The sequence below is a fragment of the Neoarius graeffei genome, chromosome 17 (assembly GCF_027579695.1).
Source record: "Neoarius graeffei isolate fNeoGra1 chromosome 17, fNeoGra1.pri, whole genome shotgun sequence".
NCBI lineage: Eukaryota > Metazoa > Chordata > Actinopteri > Siluriformes > Ariidae > Neoarius > Neoarius graeffei.
This window is the reverse complement of record NC_083585.1, coordinates 49728587-49750759: the sequence shown is the minus strand read 5'-3', so window position 1 is coordinate 49750759 and position 22173 is coordinate 49728587. Positions and strand designations below refer to the sequence as shown.

The window sequence follows — 22173 nt, the reverse complement described above, 5'->3', positions numbered from 1 at the left end:
TCAGTCTCCTGTCCCAGCACACCACAGCATACAGGAGAGCACTGGCCACCACAGAAAAATAAAACAGCCTCAGCATAATCCTGCAGATGTTGAAGGACCTCAGCCTTCTCAGAAAGTAGAGGCGGCTTTGGCCCTTCTTGTATATGGCCTCTGTATTCTTAGTCCAGTCCAGTCCATTGTCAATATGTACCCCCAGTTTACTTGTAGTCCTCAACAATGTTCACACTGACCCCGTGGATGGAAACAGGGGTCACCAGTGCCTTGTTCCTTCTCATGTCCATGACCAGTCCTTTAGGCTTTGTCACACTGATCTGCAGATGGTTCTGCTCATACCATGTAACATAGTTTTCCACCACTGTCCAATACTCAGCCTCATCATCCTTACTGATAAGTTCAACTATCACATAGTCATCAGAGTACTTCTGAAGATGGCAGGATTCTATCTGATAGTTGAAGTCTGTGGTATAGAGGGTGAACAGGAAGTGAGAGAGGACTGTTCCCTATGGTGCCCCAGTATTGCTGACCACATTATCCAACAAACAGTGTTGTAAGTGTACATACTGTGGTCTACCTGTCAGGTAATTGACAACCCAGGACATGAGAGGGGCATCCACATTAATTGCGATCAGCTTCCCACCAAGATACACTGGCTGTATGGTGTAGAAAGTACGGGAGAAGTCAAAGAACATTACAAAGAACATTCCCTCACAGGGAGTAGGGGCAGTCTAGTATCCTGAACTCCGGGTTGGGGATGGTAGATGAACTGGAGAAAGATCCGGCCATAGGCTGAAGCTGCTCCAGAACACGTGTCTCCAGGGTCTTCATGATATGAAATGTCTCACACACACACACACAGTGGTGCTTGAAAGTTTGTGAACCCTTTAGAATTTTCTATATTTCTGCATAAATATGACCTAAAACATCATCAGATTTTCACACAAGTCACAAAGGACCACAGGGTAACTTCTAAGCAACTGAAGGCCTCACTCACATTGGCTAATGTTAATGTTCATGAATCCACCATCAGGAGAACACTGAACAACAATGGTGTGCATGGCAGGGTTGCAAGGAGAAAGCCACTGCTCTCCAAAAAGAACATTGCTGCTCATCGACAGTTTGCTAAAGATCATGTGGACAAGACAGAAGGCTATTGGGAAAATGTTTTGTGGACAGATGAGACCAAATCGAACTTTTTGGTTTATATGAGAAGTGGTATGTTTGGAGAAAGGAAAAGACTGCATTCCAGCATAAGAACCTTATCCCATCTGTGAAACATGTTGGTGGTAGTATCATGGTTCGGGCCTGTTTTGCTGCATCTGGGCCAGGATGGCTTGCCATCCTTGATGGAACGATGAATTCTGAATTATACCAGTGTATTTGAAAGGAAAATGTCAGGACATCTGTCCATGAACTGAATCTCAGGAGAAGGTGGGTCATGCAGCAAGACAACGACCCGAAGCACACAAGTCATTCTACCAAAGAATGGTTAAAGAAGAATAAAGTTAATGTTTTGGAATGGCCAAGTCAAAGTCCTGACCTTAATCCAATCGAAATATTATGGAAGGACCTGAAGCAAGCAGTTCATTTGAGGAAACCCACCAACATCCCAGAGTTGAAGCTGTTCTGTATGGAGGAATGGGCTAAAATTCCTCCAAGCCGGTGTGCAGGACTGATCAACAGTTACCAGAAACGTTTAGTTGCAGTTATTGCTGCACAAGGGGGTCACACCAGATACTGAAAGCAAAGGTTCACATACTTTTGCCATTCACAGATATGTAATATTGGATCATTTTCCTCAATAAATAAATGACCAAGTATAATATTTTTTCTTATTTGTTTAACTAGGTTCTCTTTATCTATTTTTAGGACTTATGTGAAAATCTGATGATGTTTTAACTCATATTTAAGCAGAAATATAGAAAATTCTAAAGGGTTTACAAACTTTCAAGCACCACTGTAATAAAGGTGTGGTGTACATAGACTTGTGTCACTTATCTACGCTGACTCATATAAAATACTTTGTTTTGAAATGTATATCATAAATCACAATCCCACCTTACCTTTGAATAGTTTTCAACCAAACTTCATTGCATCTTTAGTGCTTTTAGGAAAAGCATTTTCTTTCATAATTTGTAATTCTTCCTCACTTACGGGGGCAAAGTGATTGGCTGCCATTTTCCTGAGTCATTTGAGGTGATTAGTTGAGAAATATTCTGAATTTCTCAACCAATAAGAGCACAATTTTCTATCATCACCTGCATATTTATACTAATTCTCGATAATCACCTCGAGTGACTCGGCAAAATGGAGGTCAGTCGCTTTGCCACCGTAAGTGAGGAAGAATTACAAATTATGAATGAAAATGCTGTTCCTAAAAGCACTAAAGATGCTACGAAGTTTGGTCTAAAACTATTCAAAGGTAATGTGGAACTGTGATTTATTTTATCAATTTCAAAACAAAGTATTTAATGTGAGTTGGCAGAGATAAGTGATACAAGTCTGTGCCACACCGTTATTATGTTTGCATGTTGCTTTTGAAGTTTGAAATCGATTTAAAAAGAATTTTGATAACTTGACTGCAAATCAAGCATTTTTTCTGGTTGCTAGATTATGCTCCAATTTAAATGCATCCCAATCAGCTAAGATTGATTGCACAAATACACCAAAATCAAAGTGATGTATAAGGAAACGATCTGTGGAATTTGCATTTGCTCATTTTGTGAACAACATTTACTCTACAGAACCTGAATAATATCTATTTGAATTATATATTTCAAATTGCACAACTTTTATCCTTATAACATAGAAATGATGCACACATGTTGTTCAGAAATGTCGCAGACACTGTATACTGCCTTATGACTGCAAGGATATGGTCATGTTCATATTTTTACATATCCCACAGTGAAGTGCACTGGGAATAGTTCAGACAAGACATCATCTATTTGAATCAACCAATGATCTCAAACATATAGAATTATATAAACACCATGAAACCTTTCCTCAAGCCAGTTTTTACCCACTTGGCAGAAGAAGTGGATTGGATGCCTTATACAGCATGGCAGCATAGAAGAACTCCACAGCACTGTATGACTGGAAGTTCAGTTCCAGTCTCACTTGAAGTCCTATTATCGTGTCACTTTAAGTATTTTGGAATAACAGAGACACTTTACAAAGCAATTTGAAAGACTCCTGGACAGATTGATAATTCTTTATTGAAGAAAATATTTTTAAATAACTATTTTTAAATAACAACAAAGCAGAGGTGAACATGGCTCAAAATGTTTCCAGAAAAACAATCAGTGAATTTGTTATCACAGGATTTGACCACTTTGAAAAACCAATGATACTTGGAATTGTCATACTTACTGTATACATTCTTGTAATGCTTGGGAATCTGACAAACATATGCTTCATTATCATGGATAAACGTCTGCACCAGCCAATGTACCTCTTTATCTGCAATTTAGCAATTGCAGACATGCTCTACTGTACATGCTCATGTCCAACAATGATAAGGAACCTTTTAGTTGGATTTAAAACCATATCTTATGCATCATGCATGACTCAGTTATGTGTGTTTAGTTTAGGCTTTATAATGGAGGTGTTTACTATTTCTGTCATGGCTTTTGACCGATTACTTGCCATAATCAAGCCACTGCGCTACCATTCAATTCTGACAAATGTACGTTCTATTATTCTCACTTTCTTGCTGTGGATTCTTGGTTCTGTGACAATAGCTGTTGTGCCTGGAACTGTTCTTCCACTACCAGTTTGTTACACAACACTTACATTCCTGTTTTGTGACTATGGATCTGTTGTCAGGGCCACTTGTGTAGATCCTAACCCATATTTTGATCTGATGGCAATTGTAAGTTTCTTTCTGCTGTTTGGAACATTCAGTTTTATCTTTGGATCTTATATAATGATAATTGTAGTTGTTTTCAAAATGACCTCAAAGGGTAGCAAGAAAAAAGTGTTTAATACATGCTTTAGTCATTTGATAGTTGTAGTGTGCTATTATAGCCCTACTTTTATTATAACCATTTTAACTAGGAGTGGTGTAGTTCTCACAATAGAAGAACGAAACGGATTCAGGATTTGCACAATTCTTGGTCCATCCTTAGTAAATCCTTTTATATATTCTTTTAGCACCAAAGAGATCAGAAACAAAATATTGAGAATTATGTCTAAAGTTGGACCAACTAAAGAATAATGTGGGGATAAATATGCTGCTTTTACTTATTTTACATTTACATTAAGAGTGAGTGAAGGCTCACGGACCCACAAAGCATACACAGTAAAAAACAAAAAACAAAAAAACAGGAATGTGTGTGGTTCACTTTGACTTGTATTTCATTACAGACAGAATGAAACCAATATATTTCATTGTTTTGTCTGGCCAATAACATTTTATTTGTGAATATGCATACATTCCTGCATTTTAGCCGTGCAATACATTAAAAAAAGGTATATGGGCAATTTAGGGCGATTAAAGAGCAAAACAATTAAATAATGATGTTAGTTGAAACAGCTGATGTCAACAGGTGGTTGTAATCATGATCTGGTACAAAAGCAGTATCCAGGAAAGGCCTAGTCTTTGAGGAGCAAAGGTAGGCTGAAGATCTCGACAAATACTTGAGAAAATTATTGAAATGTTTATAAACAATGCTCCTCATATAAAATACAAATGATTTTGTACATATCACCCTCTACAGTGCATAATATCATTAAATAATTCAAGGAGTGTGGAGGAATTTGAGTACATATTGGGCAAAGACGCAAGCCTGAGCTGAACACCCATGATCTGTGATCCTTCAGATGGCACTGCATCAAGAACTGTCATTCATCTATAGGTGATATAACCACATGGGCTTGGGGTTACTTTGTCAAATCTTTGTGAAGCACTACAATATGGAGTTACATCCAAAAATGGCAGTTAAATCTTTACTGTGCAAAAAGGAAGCCTTATATTCCAGGTCTTTCTTTGTAAGAAATGGCTGCTGTGTGCTCTGGACCAAAAATGAAAAGGACTACCCAGACTGTTACCAGCAACAAGTCCAAAAGCCAGGTCTAAAATGGTATGGGGTTGTGTCAGTGCTCTTGGAAAAGGTAACTTACACTTCTGTGATGGCAACATTAATGCAGAAAAGTATATTGAGATTTTGGAGCAACATATTCTTCCTTAAGGATGACATATTTTCCATTTATATTTCAACAAGGCTGGGCAATGTATATAAGCTTATTATTTATTTATTTATTTATTTATTTATCCCCCCCCCAGCATTACCTGAATCAGAATCAGAAATACTATAATAATCTTTAGGGAAATTTGAAAATTTGAAAAGCTGGCACCCAGATTCCTTGGACCCTTCCTCATCAAGAAGGTAATCAACCCATGTTCCATTAGACTGGCATTACCACTCACCATGCGACGTGTTCACCCCACCTTTCATGTATCACAGCTTAAACCTCTGGTTTCCAGTCCTTTGTTTTTTCATATTAGCTCTTTGTCTACCTCGTTGCTGTCTGTATTATTTTTGCTATTTTTGTTTGTCGACACTTTTTGGACTTTAATTAAATCATTTTTTATTCACTGGATTTTCTGATTTGTGTTCTGCTATTGGATCCTAACTCACCACATCTCGCCACCCTGAACAGTTCCTTCTCATGTCCATAACCAGTTCTTTAGTCTTTGTCACATTGATCTGCAGATGGTTCTGCTAACACCATGTAACATAGTTTTCCACCACTGTCCGATACTCAGCCTCATCATCCTTACTGATACGTTCAACTATCGCATAGTCATCAGAGTACTTCTGAAGATGGCAGGATTCTATCTGATAGTTGAAGTTTGTGGTGTAGAGGGTGAACAGGAAGTGAGAGAGGACTGTCCCCTATGGTGCCCCAGTATTGCTGACCACCTTATCCAACACAGTGTTGTAAGTGTACATACTGTGGCCTGCCTGTCAGGTAATTGACAACTAAGGACACGAGAGGGGCCTCCACATTCATTGCGATCAGCTTCTCACCAAGATACACTGGCTGTATAGTGTAGAAAGCACTGGAGAAGTCAAAGAACATGACAAAGAACATTCCCTCACATGGAGTAGGGACATTCTAGCATCCTCAACACCGAGTTGGGGATGGTAGGTGAACTGGAGAATGATCCGACCATAGGCTAGAGCTGGTCCAGAACAAATGTCTCCAGGGTCTTCATGATATGAAATGTCACACACATGCGTGTGTATGCACACACACACCCACACCCACACATACAGTGGTGCTTGAAAGTTTGTGAACCCTTTAGAACTTTCTATATTTCTGCATAAATATGACCTAAAGCATCATCAGATTTTCACACAAGTACTAAAAGTAAATCAAGAGAACCCAGTTAAACAAATGAGACAAAAATATATTTGGCCATTTATTTATTGAGGAAAATGCTCTATGACATATCTGTGAGGGGCAAAAGTATGTGAATCTCTAGGAATAGCAGTTAATTTGAAGTTGAAATTAGTCAAGTGTTTTCAATCAATGGGATGACAATCAGGTCTAAGTGGCCGCCCTGTTTTATTTCAAGAAAAGAGATCTATCAAAGTCTGATCTTCACAAAACTTGTTTGTGGAAGTGTATCATGGCACAAACAAAGAAGATTTCTGAGGACCTCAGAAAAAGCATTGTTGATGCTCATCAGGCTGGAAAAGGTTACAAAACCATCTCTAAAGAGTTTGGACTCCACCAATCCACAGTCAGACAGGTTGTGTAGAAATGGAGGAAATTCAAGACCATTGTTACCCTCCCCAGGAATGGTCGACCAACAAAGATCACTCCAAGAGCAAGGCATGTAATAGTCGGCGAGGTCATGAAGGACCCCAGGGTAATTTCTAAGCAACTGAAGGCCTCTCTCACATTGGCTAATGTTAATGTTCATGAATCCACCATCAGGAGAACACTGAACAACAATGGTGTGCATGGCAGGGTTGCAAGGAGAAAGCCACTGCTCTCCAAAAAGAACATTGCTGCTCATCTGCAGTTTGCTAAAGATCATGTGGACAAGCCAGAAGGCTATAGGAAAAATGTTTTGTGGACAGATGAGACCAAGGTAGAACTTTTTGGTTTAAGGAAGAAGCATTATTTTTGGAGAAAGGAAAACACTGCATTCCAGCATAAGAACCTTATCCCATCTGTGAAACATGTTGGTGGTAGTATCATGGTTTGGGCCTGTTTTGCTGCATCTGGACCAGGATGGCTTGCCATCATTGATGGAACGATGAATTCTGAATTATACCAGCGAATTCGAAAGGAAAATGTCAGGACATCTGTCCATAAACTAAATCTCAAGAGAAGGTGGGTCATGCAGCAAGACAACGACCCGAAGCACACAAGTCATTCTACCAAAGAATGGTTAAAGAAGAATAAAGTTAATGTTTTGGAATGGCCAAGTCAAAGTCCTGACCTTAAGCCAATCGAAATGTTATGGAAGGACCTGAAGCAAGCAGTTCATTTGAGGAAACCCACCAACATCCCAGAGTTGAAGCTGTTCTGTATGGAGGAATGGGCTAAAATTCCTCCAAGCCAGTGTGCAGGACTGATCAACAGTTACCGGAAATGTTTAGTTGCAGTTATTGCTGCACAAGGGGGTCACACCAGATACTGAAAGCAAAGGTTCACATACTTTTGCCACCCACAGATATGTAATATTGGATCATTTTCCTCAATAAATAAATGACCAAGTATAATATTTTGGTCTCATTTGTTTAACTAGGTTCTCTTTATCTACTTTTAGGACTTATGTGAAAATCTGATGATGTTTTAACTCATATTTAAGCAGAAATATAGAAAATTCTAAAGGGTTTACAAACTTTCAAGCACCACTGTAATAAAGGTGTGGTGTACATAGACTTGTGTCACTTATCTACGCTGACTCATATAAAATACTTTGTTTTGAAATGTATATCATAAATCACAATCCCACCTTACCTTTGAATAGTTTTCAACCAAACTTCATTGCATCTTTAGTGCTTTTAGGAAAAGCATTTTCTTTCATAATTTGTAATTCTTCCTCACTTACGGGGGCAAAGTGATTGGCTGCCATTTTCCTGAGTCGTTTGAGGTGATTCGTCGAGAAATATTCTGAATTTCTCAACCAATAAGAGCACAATTTTCTATCATCACCTGCGTATTTATAGTAATTCTCGATAATCACCTCGAGTGACTCGGCAAAATGGAGGTCAGTCGCTTTGTCACCGTAAGTGAGGAAGAATTACAAATTATGAATGAAAATGCTGTTCCTAAAAGAACTAAAGATGCTACGAAGTTTGGTCTAAAACTATTCAAAGGTAATGTGGAACTGTGATTTATTTTATCAATTTCAAAACAAAGTATTTAATGTGAGTTGGCAGAGATAAGTGATACAAGTCTGTGCCACACCGTTATTATGTTTGCATGTTGCTTTTGAAGTTTGAAATCGATTTAAAAAGAATTTTGATAACTTGACTGCAAATCAAGCATTTTTCTGGTTGCTAGATTATGCTCCAATTTAAATGCATCCCAATCAGCTAAGATTGATTGCACAAATACACCAAAATCAAAGTGATGTATAAGGAAACGATCTGTGGAATTTGCATTTGCTCATTTTGTGAACAACATTTACTCTACAGAACCTGAATAATATCTATTTGAATTATATATTTCAAATTGCACAACTTTTATCCTTATAACATAGAAATGATGCACACATGTTGTTCAGAAATGTCGCAGACACTGTATACTGCCTCATGACTGCAAGGATATGGTCATGTTCATATTTTTACATATCCCACAGTGAAGTGCACTGGGAATAGTTCAGACAAGACATCATCTATTTGAATCAACCAATGATCTCAAACATATAGAATTATATAAACACCATGAAACCTTTCCTCAAGCCAGTTTTTACCCGCTTGGCAGAAGAAGTGGATTGGATGCCTTATACAGCATGGCAGCATAGAAGAACTCCACAGCACTGTATGACTGGAAGTTCAGTTCCAGTCTCACTTGAAGTCCTATTATCGTGTCACTTTAAGTATTTTGGAATAACAGAGATACTTTACAAAGCAATTTGAAAGACTCCTGGACAGATTGATAATTCTTTATTGAAGAAAATATTTTTAAATAACTATTTTTAAATAACAACAAAGCAGAGGTGAACATGGCTCAAAATGTTTCCAGAAAAACAATCAGTGAATTTGTTATCACAGGATTTGACCACTTTGAAAAACCAATGATACTTGGAATTGTCATACTTACTGTATACATTCTTGTAATGCTTGGGAATCTGACAAACATATGCTTCATTATCATGGATAAACGTCTGCACCAGCCAATGTACCTCTTTATCTGCAATTTAGCAATTGCAGACATGCTCTACTGTACATGCTCATGTCCAACAATGATAAGGAACCTTTTAGTTGGATTTAAAACCATATCTTATGCATCATGCATGACTCAGTTATGTGTGTTTAGTTTAGGCTTTATAATGGAGGTGTTTACTATTTCTGTCATGGCTTTTGACCGATTACTTGCCATAATCAAGCCACTGCGCTACCATTCAATTCTGACAAATGTACGTTCTATTATTCTCACTTTCTTGCTGTGGATTCTTGGTTCTGCGACAATAGCTGTTGTGCCTGGAACTGTTCTTCCACTACCAGTTTGTTACACAACACTTAAATTCCTGTTTTGTGACTATGGATCTGTTGTCAGGGCCACTTGTGTAGATCCTAACCCATATTTTGATCTGATGGCAATTTTAAGTTTTTTCTGCTGTTTGGAACATTCAGTTTTATCTTTGGATCTTATATAATGATATTCATAGTTGTTTTCAAAATGACCTCAAAGGGTAGCAAGAAAAAAGTGTTTAATACATGCTTTAGTCATTTGATAGTTGTAGTGTGCTATTATAGCCCTACTTTTGTTATAAACATTTTAACTAGGACTGGTGTAGTTCTCACAATAGAAGAACGAAACGGATTCAGGATTTGCACAATTCTTGGTCCATCCTTAGTAAATCCTTTTATATATTCTTTTAGCACCAAAGAGATCAGAAAAAAAATACTGAGAATTATGTCTAAAGTTGGACCAACCAAAGAATAATGTGAGGGTAAATATGCTGCTTTTACTTATTTTACATTTACATTAAGAGTGAGTAAAGGCTCACGGACCCACAAAGCATACACAGTAAAACAAAAAACAAAAAACAGGAATGTGTGTGGTTCACTTTCACTTGTATTTCTTTACAGACAGAATGAAACCAATACTGTATATTTCATGTTTTGTCTGGTCAATAGCATTTCATTTGTGAATATGCATACATTCCTGCATTTCAGCCCTGCAATACATTAAAAAAAAAGGATATGGGCAATTTAGGGCAATAAAAGAGCAAAACAATTAAATAATGATGTTAGTTGAAACAGCTGATGTCAACAGGTGGTTGTAATCATGATCTGGTACAAAAGCAGTATCCAGGAAAGGCCTAGTCTTTGAGGAGCAAAGGTAGGCTGAAGATCTCGACAAATACTTGAGAAAATTATTGAAATGTTTATAAACAATGCTCCTCAAATAAAATACAAATGATTTTGTACATATCACCCTCTACAGTGCATAATATCATTAAATAATTCAAGGAGTGTGGAGGAATTTGAGTACATATTGGGCAAAGACGCAAGCCTGAGCTGAACACCCATGATCTGTGATCCTTCAGATGGCACTGCATCAAGAACTGTCATTCATCTATAGGTGATATAACCACATGGGCTTGGGGTTACTTTGTCAAATCTTTGTGAAGCACTACAATATGGAGTTACATCCAAAAATGGCAGTTAAATCTTTACTGTGCAAAAAGGAAGCCTTATATTCCAGGTCTTTCTTTGTAAGAAATGGCTGCTGTGTGCTCTGGACCAAAAATGAAAAGGACTACCCAGACTGTTACCAGCAACAAGTCCAAAAGCCAGGTCTAAAATGGTATGGGGTTGTGTCAGTGCTCTTGGAAAAGGTAACTTACACTTCTGTGATGGCAACATTAATGCAGAAAAGTATATTGAGATTTTGGAGCAATATATTCTTCCTTCAGGATGACATCTTTTCCATTTACCGTATTGGCTCGAATATAAGACGGTGTTTTTGTTGTAAAAAATAGCTCTTAAAAAGGGGGGTCGTCTTAAATTCGCGGACTAGACAAAATGCCGCCAAAAACGAAAGTGAAAGTGAGGACAGTGAGAGTGAGCAAAGTGAGGCTGAGGATCTCTGTGCTGAGTAGCTGTAATTTAGCAAACTACCCTTTCCATTGTTTCAGTTGTTTATTATTGTAAACCTTAATGTATTGTTTAATGCATTGTTTAAAGCATTTGCACTGTTCTGCAAATTTATTCCATATACCCGTAGGCTTTGGGAAGTTAATGCATTGACATTCTGAAGTTTATGAACTTTCAATCTAAACCTGACAAATTTGTTGAATTAATGCAATTTAAATGTTTTAATTTGGCTTGTCTAGTAGCCTACAGTTTAGCCTCTTTTTTTACTTCTATGAAAAGTGTTCACGGAAATGAGACTGAAATGACCTCTATTTAAATGTGAAAAACAAAAGCCTCTAATTTTAAACAGAATTTTGAAATAAATACGCTTCATATGAATGAACATTTGGTCTTCAAAAAACTTTTTCCCCAAAGATGAACTTGGAAAAGGGGGGGTCGTCTTACATTCAGGGTCGTCTTATATTCGGGCCAATACGGTATTTTTCAACAAGGCTGGGCAATGTATATAAATTTTTATTTATTTATTTATTTATTTATTTATTTATTTATTATCTTCCTTCCTTCCTTCCCCCAACATTACCTGAATCAGAATCAGAAATACTATAATAATCTTGAGGGAAAATTGAAAATGTCTGCACTTGTTCACACTCAAATAGATAAAATAAATTACAATATTAAACAGATCAATAAAGTTCTATCTAATCTAATCTCTAATCTAATCTAAGATATGTAAAACATGTCGAATATGTAAAAATATATAAAAATTATACATGTAAAAACATATAGAACTTTCTAAAATGTCAACCATACATACTGCACATAAATAGCCATGTGGAAGGAAAATTAGCCATGCAGATGGAATAAAGAAAGTTATTGCACAGTTAATGTTACAGTTATTGTACATAAATAAGTAAATAGTAAATAATGGCTATGATACGTAGAATTATTACGCTAGTATTGCACACTGAGTGAGGTATTGAATAGCTATATTATGTAATTATTGAACCTAGGTATAGTGTGGATGGATGTAGTATGATCGAATTATTACACAGGTGCAGTATTGAATAGTGCATTGTCTTTTGAATATCTGAGCCTCTGAGGGAGAGGTTGAAAAGTTTGAAGGCCACGGTCAGGAATGACCTCCTGTGGCACTCTGTCGTGCATTTTGGAGGAATGAGTCTTTCACTGAAAGTACTCCTTTGATTAGCCAGTGTAGCTAAGCCTGCTCCAGGAGATGGAGATCTGCGTCTGGCGTCGCCGGAGCTGCAATCGTTTTGTGAAGTTTTTTTGTGCTGTAGCATCGAGCAGATAAGGCTGTGCATACACCTCCAGTCCTTGCAAGTGGCAAACAGAGTTCAGGAGCATTTTTTGGTTACGCCAACAAGAAGTAACACATTTAAAACAAGTTAAATGTTACGAAGTGGAATAACCTCACCAGCTTGAAGGGACTCTACAAGTGCTAAAAGGGTAAAGTGGTCTGGTGTTATGTACATATTTCTAAGTTAAAGTCTTTATTGATTCCAACATAGTAATTTACAAATAAGCAATTTTGAAGTGCACCGACATTTAAAGGTGCCATACGTGTTTAAAGGTGAAATGTATTAGTTGACTTACATGTTTCTAGGTTACATTTTTTTGCTGATTTCAACATAACTATTTACTTAAGTTAGTTTTTTGAAGTGTCAATAACATTTAAAGAGCTAATCTATTCCCTTAACTATAATTTACTAAGTGTTAAAAGGAGGTGTTTTCTGTTTCATTGCAAGTTAATAAGGCTAATTTCATTTCATTATTACTGTAATTTAAAATATAAGATAACTGCTAACATTTAAGATAAGCTAGTTAATTAAACTAATTTAATTTAAGTTTAAGCAACTAAACAAGAACAAGTCAAACAATACTGAAAATGGCTGACCAAGAAGCTAATAAGCAGGATCTAGACAGTAATGGTGAAGCTGTAGAGTTACAGCAGCAGTCTAAAAACCCTGATAATGAACCTTTAGACACCGACCCACTAACAGAGACCCAAGCTGCTGCAGAACAAGGATTACGAAGAAGCCAGAGAACCAGAAAGCTTACTGAAAAAGGTCAAAAACTCTATGATGACAAATCTAAACAGCTTTACCGTCATTTTACAATTGTTTATGACAGCTGGAAGGTGCTTGTTAAGGAGGCTAAGAAAGCACTCAGTGGAAGTCCCTCCAGTGAAGTCTTACAAGAACACATGAGTAAGATTCGCTGTTCTTCAACAGATGTGAAACAAGTTTATGAAGACTTGCGCAAATTAATTGTTCCTGATGGAGAGACCCATCACCGAGTAGACACTTGCCATGCCATCTCAGAACAGATTGTGGAATATGCATGGAATTGTCTTGAAGAGAAAGATGAAGGTCAAGGCTCTCATAAAGGACCAACACATTGGACTGAGACTGGCTCTGTTTTCTTAACTGCAGCATCTCAGAAGTCTAGTTCAAGCAAAAGATCGAGTCACTCAAGCAAAGTATCAAGTCACTCAAGCAGGTTATCTGCAAAGAAACAAGAAGCAGCAGCAGAACTAGCTGCAACTGCAGCCACACTGAAAGTCTTACAAGAAATGGAATGTAAGAAACAAAAGCTTGAAACCCTTGAAGCTGAAAACAGACAGAAGCTTGTATTACAAGAAGTGGAAAATGCTGCAAGATAAAACACATTAGAAGAGAAACGTAGACAGATAGAGCTGTTAGAGACCGTCAAGAAGATGAATGCTGCAAAGGCATGACTTCAGGTCTATGAACAAGAAGTTGGCTCTGATGAAGAGATATCAGACATGCTCCATAACTGCAAGTCCAGGCAGGAGACACCTGCACCTAATTCAGAAGGTCTTCCAGTACGGCACCATCACAAGATTCCACATATGCACAACCTGCTGTGACAACACAAACAGTCACCAGAGGGCAAAATCCTACTGACACTCATCAGGAGGATAGCACTATAGCACTTGCAAGGGCAATAGCAGAGTCCATTAATGCAAGTCATATCCTAGTACCAGAGCCTTCTGTTTTCAGTGGAGACCCATTCAAGTACAAAGACTGGAAAATGTCTTTTCAAAAATTGATAGACAGGAAGAACATACCAATAAATGAGAAGATCTACTACCTACACAAGTATATGGGTGGGCCTGCAAAGAAAGCCATCGAGAGTTACTTCCTGTTAGGAACAGATGCAGGCTACTATGCAGCATGGGACATCCTGGAGGAATGGTATGGAAGCTCCTTTGTGATTGCTAAAGCCTTCAGGGATAATCTCACTTCATGGCCCAGGATAGGAACTAAGGACAGTATTGAACTAAGAGAATTCTCAGACTTCCTTCAGGGCTGTGAAGCAGCAAGGTCAGAGATTAAGAGTCTAGAAGTCCTTAATGACTGTGGTGAAAACCAAAAAAATGCTCACTAAGCTTCCTGATTGGTTAGCAGCCAGATGGAACAGAAGGGTCATTGAGATTGAAGAATAAAGTAAGTCATTCCCAAGCTTCAGTCAGTTTATTGAGTTTGTCTCAAAGGAAGCTAAGATAGCTTGCAATCTGGTTACTTCTCTTCATGCTCTTAAGTCCAGTGATGGTGAAAAGCTGAAGACACCAAAGACTCGAAGCGTGGGTGCAAAGATGCTGGTAAGCAGCTCTGAAGAAAACCCAGATAGTAAAGGGTGTATCTTTTGTGAGAAGTCAAGCCATGGTATTCATGCATGTCGAAAGTTCATGGACAAGACTGTCGCAGAACGAGTCAAGTTTATGCAAACGAAAAAATTGTGTTTTGGTTATTTGAAACCAGGACACCATTCAAAGAACTGCGAAAAAAAAAGCGTTTGTGACACATGTAAAAGAAAGCATCCAATATGCTTACATGAAGACCGTATGAAGCAGGACAGAAAGAAAGAACGAGGGGATGATGAAAGAAAAGAGAAAGAAATATCAAAGGAAAGAGCAGATTCTAAACAGACAAAAGAAATGTCAAATGAAGCAACATCCAACCATGTGGCGCAAGATATGAACAGTACATCCACATCCACAGTTATTCCAGTATGGCTGTCCACAACAAGTAATCCTGAGAATGAAGTCCTTGTATATGCTCTTTTGGACAACCAAAGTGATACCACCTTCATCTTGCAAGAAAGGGCAGAAGCTCTGGACGCACAGAAGGAGCTTGTGCAATTGAAACTCTCCACATTGTCATCCAAAAGTACAGTTGTTCAAAGTCAGAAGTTAACTGGGCTGCAGGTTAGAGGGTTTTATTTATCAAAGAGGATCTCTCTCCCAGTAACCTATTCAAGAGAATTCATTCCTGTTAACTTAAGTCATATTCCTACACCCAAGACAGCAAGGGCATGGCCTCACCTAGAGCACCTTGCCGAAGAAATTGCACCTTTAATCGAATGTGACGTTGGCTTGCTCATAGGTTACAATTGTTCGCAAGCCCTGCTACCCAGAGAAGTTGTGTCAGGGAAAGACAATGAGACATTCGCTCAAAGAACAGATCTTGGCTGGAGTATAGTCGGATGTGCTAATCCCTGTGTTGACTACGGCGACACAATTGGAAGCAGCCACAGGATCATTGTGAGAGAAGTGGCACCTTCTCTTCAGTCGTCTCCTCGTCTGCCAAGTGAAGTTCGATACATATCCCGAACCCAAGTCAAGGAATTAGTCACTCCACCAGATGTGTTAAAGGTGCTCGAGTCCGACTTCAATGAAAGAACCGTCGAGGACTCTCACTTCTCTCAAGAAGATCTACGCTTCATATCAGTAATGGAGGAAGGAATCAAGATCAATGCAAATGGTCACTGTGAAACGCCATTGCCATTCAAGGAAGACAGGCCGAGTCTGCCAGACAACAGGAGATGTGCAAACCACCGTCTCAAGTGTTTGAGAAAGAGATTTGAGAAAGACAAGCAATACCATAAGGACTACACTGCCTTCATGAGTGAAACAATAAATCGTGGAGATGCTGAGAAGGTTCCAGACAACGAACTTGACAAAAGTCCTGTCTGGTACATCCCTCACCATGGGGTGTATCACCCACAGAAACCCGGAAAGATACGGGTTGTGTTCGACTGCTCAGCGAAGTTCCAAGGTGTGTCATTAAATGATCATCTGCTTACTGGGCCAGAATTGACAAATACCTTGATAGGTGTCCTCTGCCAATTTCACAAGGGTCCAGTAGCAATAATGTGTGACATTGAATGCATGTTTCATGTAAGAGCAGGGTCTATTTGAGATTTCTCTGGTGGGACAATGGGAATTTCCACTCTGAACCATCAGTTTACTGGATGAAAGTGCACCTGTTCGGGGCAGCCTCATCACCTGGCTGTGCAAACTATGGCCTCAAGCACATTGCCACTCAAGGACAAGGTCGCTTCAGTGAAGCATCCATCCGCTTCATTGAAAGAAACTTCTACATGGATGGTGGCTTGATTAGTGTGTAAAGAGAAGAAGAAGCAATTCAGTTAGTCAATGATTCACGGCAGCTCTGCAGCACTGGTAAGCTACGAATCCACAAGTTTGTTTCCAACAGCCGACAAGTACTTGCATCACTCCCCGAAGAAGAGTGTGCTGAAACAGGAAGAGGTCAAGACTTAGCCTTGGGTGAGCCGCAGATTGAAAGAGTCAAATGGTGTCAAATGGTGTGTCACTTTAGATCACTTTCAGTTCAGAGTAGTTGTGAATGAACATCCACTCTCTAGAAGAGGGGTCTTGGTGACAGTAGCCTCCATCTTTGACCCTCTTGGCTTTGTAGCGTCTTTCATTCTACTTGGGAAGCAAGTACTTCAAAAAATGTGTCTTGACAAGATTGGATGGGATGATCTTTTTCCACAGTGGGAGTCCTGGCTCTTGGATCTACAGAACCTAGCTGACGTCAAGATCCAGCGATGTTTCTAGCCAGCAGGTTTCAAGGAAGTCCAAAGATACGAGCTCCATTACTTCTCAGATGCAAGTATCACAGGGTATGGCGGATGCACATACCTGAGACAAATCAGTGTATCAGGACAAATCCACTGTTCTTTAGTCATAGGCAAAGCCAGAGTGGCCCCAACAAAAGTCACTATGGTGTCAAGACTTGAGCTGTCAGCGGCTGTTGCTGCAGTACGTACAAGTGACATGCTCAGAAAGGAGTTAGAGATAGAAGATGCTCAGGAATTCTTCTGGGTGGACTCAAAGGTCGTCCTGGGATACGTCAACAATGACACCTGATGATTCCATGTATTTGTAGCCAATCGCATTCAGCGTATCAAAGAAAGTACCAATCCAAGTCAATGGAGACACGTGAGCTCTGAGGAAAATCCTGCTGACCACAGGTCAAGGGGCCTTAAGGCGCAAGAGCTCATTGTCTCTAACTGGTTCAAGGGTCCAGACTTTCTCTGGCATGATGAGCTTCCCAGTGGAGATATTAAGGTGGGAGAACCTGCAGTTGATGACCCAGAAGTTCATAAGGCTGTTGTGCACAAAACTTCAACAACAGAAAATTCACTGCTTGATCATTTCTTAAAGTTCTCCAGCTGGATGAGGTTAGTCAAGGCCATCGCCAGACTGATGTGACGTGTCAAGGAGCTTAAAGGTTTGGTATCAAGAACAAATGACACCACAAGTCTCGAAGAGAGAAAGGATGCAGAACTTACTATTATAGTGTAGGAATCAGAGCGGGTGGGTGGGGCACAGAAGCACGGCAGGCCAGAACTGAGTTCCAAAAACTTTTTATTTGTAGCTTTTCAGCTTTTCACACTCTCCCAGCCACACATGCATGCACACACACAAGTCTTCTGGTTGGGGAGAGAGCTCCCTTCCTCTGCTCTCTCTCCTTTTATAGGGCGCGGTCACTGGGGAAGACACACAAACACAGGTTAACTAACATCAGGTGCAGTGATTTTGCCACTTACCTTCCCTGACTCCGCCTTCCGTTCACAGACCGACGCTTGACCACACCCCCGCTGCCACATACCCCCACTGCCCGACTCAGGCCGGGGAGCCATCCAGCCTGCAGCCGACTCCCCCACCCCTTGACGGGAGAGGAAATCCGCCACGACCATCTGCGCCCCTGGCCTGTGGACCCTCATTTCTAGCCCCAAACTGGCCCCATCCCAACTTTTTTTGGAATGTGTCGCAGGCATGCAGGAATGGATGTATATTAATAAATGAAATGAAGTTGAACAGCCAAAACATGGCAAAACTTGGGTTCATACTGTGTGCAATGAAATACAAGTAGAAGTGAATTTAGAAATCACTACTTTCTTTTTTTAATTTGCATTTTACATACCATCCCAACCTTTTCTGATATGGGGTTGTAGGTTCTTTTGGTCCGTGAATACAACAAATGGGTATGCACCACCCTCTAGCAAGTGTCCCCACTCCTCAAATGCCAATTTAACTGCCAGAAGCTTACTGATAGCATAATTTTGTGCTGCAGGGGAGAGCTTTCAGGAGAACTGTGGTGTGAAGATATGAAGTTTATCTTCTCATGTTGAAAAATATATCACTCATTCACTACACTCTCTCATGAAATACGTTCATCACTCAACAAACTTCATATCTTCACATATTTTGTATATCTCATCTCATTATCTGTAGCCACTTTATCCTGTTCTACAGGGTCACAGGCAAGCTGGAGCCTATCCCAGCTGACTACGGGCAAGAGGCGGGGTACACCCTGGACAAGTCGCCAGGTCATTGCAGGGCTGACACATAGACACAGACAACCATTCACACTCACGTTCACACCTACAGTCAATTTAGAGTCACCAGTTAACCTAACCTGCATGTCTTTGGACTGTGGGGGAAACCGGAGCACCTGGAGGAAACCCACACGAACACGGGGAGAACATGCAAACTCCACACAGAAAGGCCCTCACTGGCCACGGGGCTCGAACCCGGACCTTCTTTCTGTGAGGCGACAGCGCTAACCACTACACCACCGTGCTGCCCTATTTTGTATATATACAAGTAAAATTTATGGACAAGATTTATAATTAATGTTAAGTTTGTTTTTGGCAGGAAATGAGAGCTTATCTGAAAATTGTATTTTAAAAAAATCTGATTTGTATTCTTTTTAGTTTTGCTTAACAGCACAGTCATGAGTCAGCAGGGTAAACAGCAGTGAACCAAACGCACAGCTCTGAGGGTTGCCTGCATTCGATATGTTGGTTCTGATGATGAAATACTGCTCCTATCTTCACAAGGTCTCAATGTTGGGGTGCATATCGGTGATTTCTTACCTAATTGACTAATGATTATGGACATGCAATATGTACTGAAGACTATTTTATTAAAACTAATCTTTGACAGATTAGAAATTTACTGGCCATGAGCATGCACAGTTCTAACATCAAATGGGGTCAGAGTACCCCTTCATTCAAAGAATGGGTTGACTTCTTTGTACCATCATTATTATTATTATTATTATTTTGGGCTGTTTTGTAATTGATAATGACCTGAATGTCCATAATGAAAATGCTTAATCAATTCCAGACATGGATTTTTATTTCTTCACAAAAAGACAATCTTGGAAAGTAGTTTAGTTTTAACCGTTAGGATTAGAATAATTAAAAAGGAACGTTTAAAGTATTACACAACAGAGCTACTCATAAAGATATGTGTTTTAAATGCTCCTAAACAGATGCATGGTGCAAAAAAATTACACATGATGTCATGATGTAAAAGTAACTATACATTTGAGTAATATGTCATTAAATCAGAATTAAATGATAAAAATTAGTGTAATAACAAAAGCAATATAATACTAAAAGATAAATGTAATAAAAGTGTATACATTCAACCAAATGTACCATTGTACTCAAATATGGTTGTAGCCAACAAACAAACAAACAAACAAATAAATACTATTTAAAATACTTAAAACATTGAAAAAAAATCTTGAAAAAAATCACTTAAATACTGAATAAGTTACAGCAATGCTCTAACATAACCCATGTACAAACTGATGCATTTTGTGTAATTTGTTTATCTTGCATACATAAATAAAATATTTTGCAATAGGCTTGCTTAATTTCCATTTTAAACAGGATGTTTTAATGGATTAACAACTGTTCTGTCTGATCAATAAATTTCAACTAATGACATCTATCTTGTATATTGCATGTCGTAAATCTAAAATTAATAAGAAATAGTAGGTATGGGTTTAGGTTACATGGTATTGATCAATTATGCATGAAAAATATTTGAACAAGATATAATGTTCTTTAAGTGAAAATAGTTTTTCCATTGATCCTCACCTGTCTTTGCTTAAATTTCTTCATTAATGTATCCTTAATTTCTTTTGTCCTAAAGCAGTATATGAATGGATTGATGAGGGCAGGGAAAAGGCTGTACATCATTACCACTGCAATGTGGAGATTTGTTTCAAAATGAAATCCAACAGTAAATGCAATATACACAAAACTTCTTGGGAGATAGTACAGACAGATGATAAACAGCTGTGGAGTACATGTTAAAAACATTTTATATCGTCCCTCTTTATTTGAGATCTTCATGACTGAAATAATGATGGCCACATAAGAAAATATAATAAAAAATAAAGGGCCCCACAGTACTGTCATAGCAATGGGAGTACTAGTCTCTTTTATTTCTGTTATGTCTGCACATGCTAGTTTAGTTATTGAAAGATAATCACAGTAGCAGTGTTGTATAATATTTGGGCCACAGTAAGGTACAGTAAGGACATGTGCAGTAATTACACCAAGCTGGAGGAGGTTTCCTGTCCAAAACATTGAACAAAGAATTGCAATCGTGGAGTTCTTAATCAGCACTGGATATCTCAATGGGTTACATATGGCAATAAATCGATCAAGGGCCATTAATGCCATAAGAAATGAGCTGCAAGCCCCAAAATAATGGACAAAATACATTTGTATGAAACAACCACTGAATGCTACAATATTTTCAGATAACCAGTACTTAGCAATTATTCTGGGCAGAGTTGTAGTTCCAAATCCAAGATCTGATATTGCAAGATTACAGAAGATGATGTACGTTGGCTTCTGAAGACTTTTTTCACATGCCACAAAGACAAGGATGAAAATGTTCCCAGATGCCAGCATCAGATAAAAAAAGAAGAAAAGGGTTCCTAACAATCCATGATACTCAGCAGGAATAGCTTGGAATCCTTGGAGGACAAATTCAGGGATGTTGGTTGTGCTGTTTTTGTACAATATTTCAGTATAGATAGTCATCTGACAAAAAAAAGCATAATTGTTTACAGTATATTTTACATGGGACTTTCTTGGTGATTTTCATGAAATCAATGATATCAACTAGACTTGGAACTATATACATATAAAAAATGCAGTATCCCTAAATCCACAACACTTGCAATATACCTTGCCTAAATTTTGATCCAGGCTCTTCAAATGCTGTCCACAAACTAAATAATGAAGACTTGTCAGGGCTGGGTTTTTTAACTGTTGAGGTTTCGAGCGCTGCTTGACGTAATGAATATAATTTACATCTGATCACACCTTTAGGGAGTTTAGATGAGCACTCCTGTTTTGATTATTTAAACTGCATGATTGCTTGATATTTATCTTTGCATAAATATACAGTGTTTTTAATAATATATTATATTTTCATATTATAACACAGAACAAATGTTTTAATTTGATTAAATTTCTGTAGCAATAGGGTATACCGTAGCTACTGTGATTTGCTTTAGATTGTACATTTAGTAAAATATCCTTCTTTACAAGAGCTTTCTGATATCTTTATGCTTTAAGTTAATTATTTTAAGTAATTCTTTCATGATGCTTTATCACATATGCTGCTTATATGATGTTCCAGGCCATCTTTAATTATAAGGTTGTGTCCAGATATGTATTTTGCTCTTGCTCTTTGCTTGCCCATTCC

General features: G+C 38.5%; 2 protein-coding genes and 1 pseudogene across 2 annotated transcripts; 2 read left to right on the top strand and 1 right to left on the bottom strand.

Annotated features, from left to right (window-relative positions):
- Window positions 1-3271: 3271 nt before the first annotated feature.
- On the top strand, window positions 3272-4216 carry LOC132901220 (olfactory receptor 6N1-like). Its single transcript, XM_060943551.1, has one exon. It carries the CDS (start codon window positions 3272-3274, stop codon window positions 4214-4216), a length of 945 nt encoding a protein of 314 aa, XP_060799534.1.
- A 4977-nt stretch (window positions 4217-9193) lies between these two features.
- LOC132901218 (olfactory receptor 6N1-like) lies at window positions 9194-10137 on the top strand (annotated as a pseudogene).
- A 10376-nt stretch (window positions 10138-20513) lies between these two features.
- On the bottom strand, window positions 20514-21503 carry LOC132901217 (olfactory receptor 2AT4-like). Its single transcript, XM_060943550.1, has one exon. It carries the CDS (start codon window positions 21501-21503, stop codon window positions 20514-20516), a length of 990 nt encoding a protein of 329 aa, XP_060799533.1.
- Between the last annotated feature and the right edge of the window lie 670 nt (window positions 21504-22173).

Bases quoted from the DNA above. Each gene is read 5' to 3' on its own strand.
- LOC132901220 (XM_060943551.1), top strand. From the start codon at position 3,272: ATGGCTCAAAATGTTTCCAGAAAAACAATCAGTGAATTTGTTATCACA.
- LOC132901217 (XM_060943550.1), bottom strand. From the start codon at position 21,503: ATGACTATCTATACTGAAATATTGTACAAAAACAGCACAACCAACATC.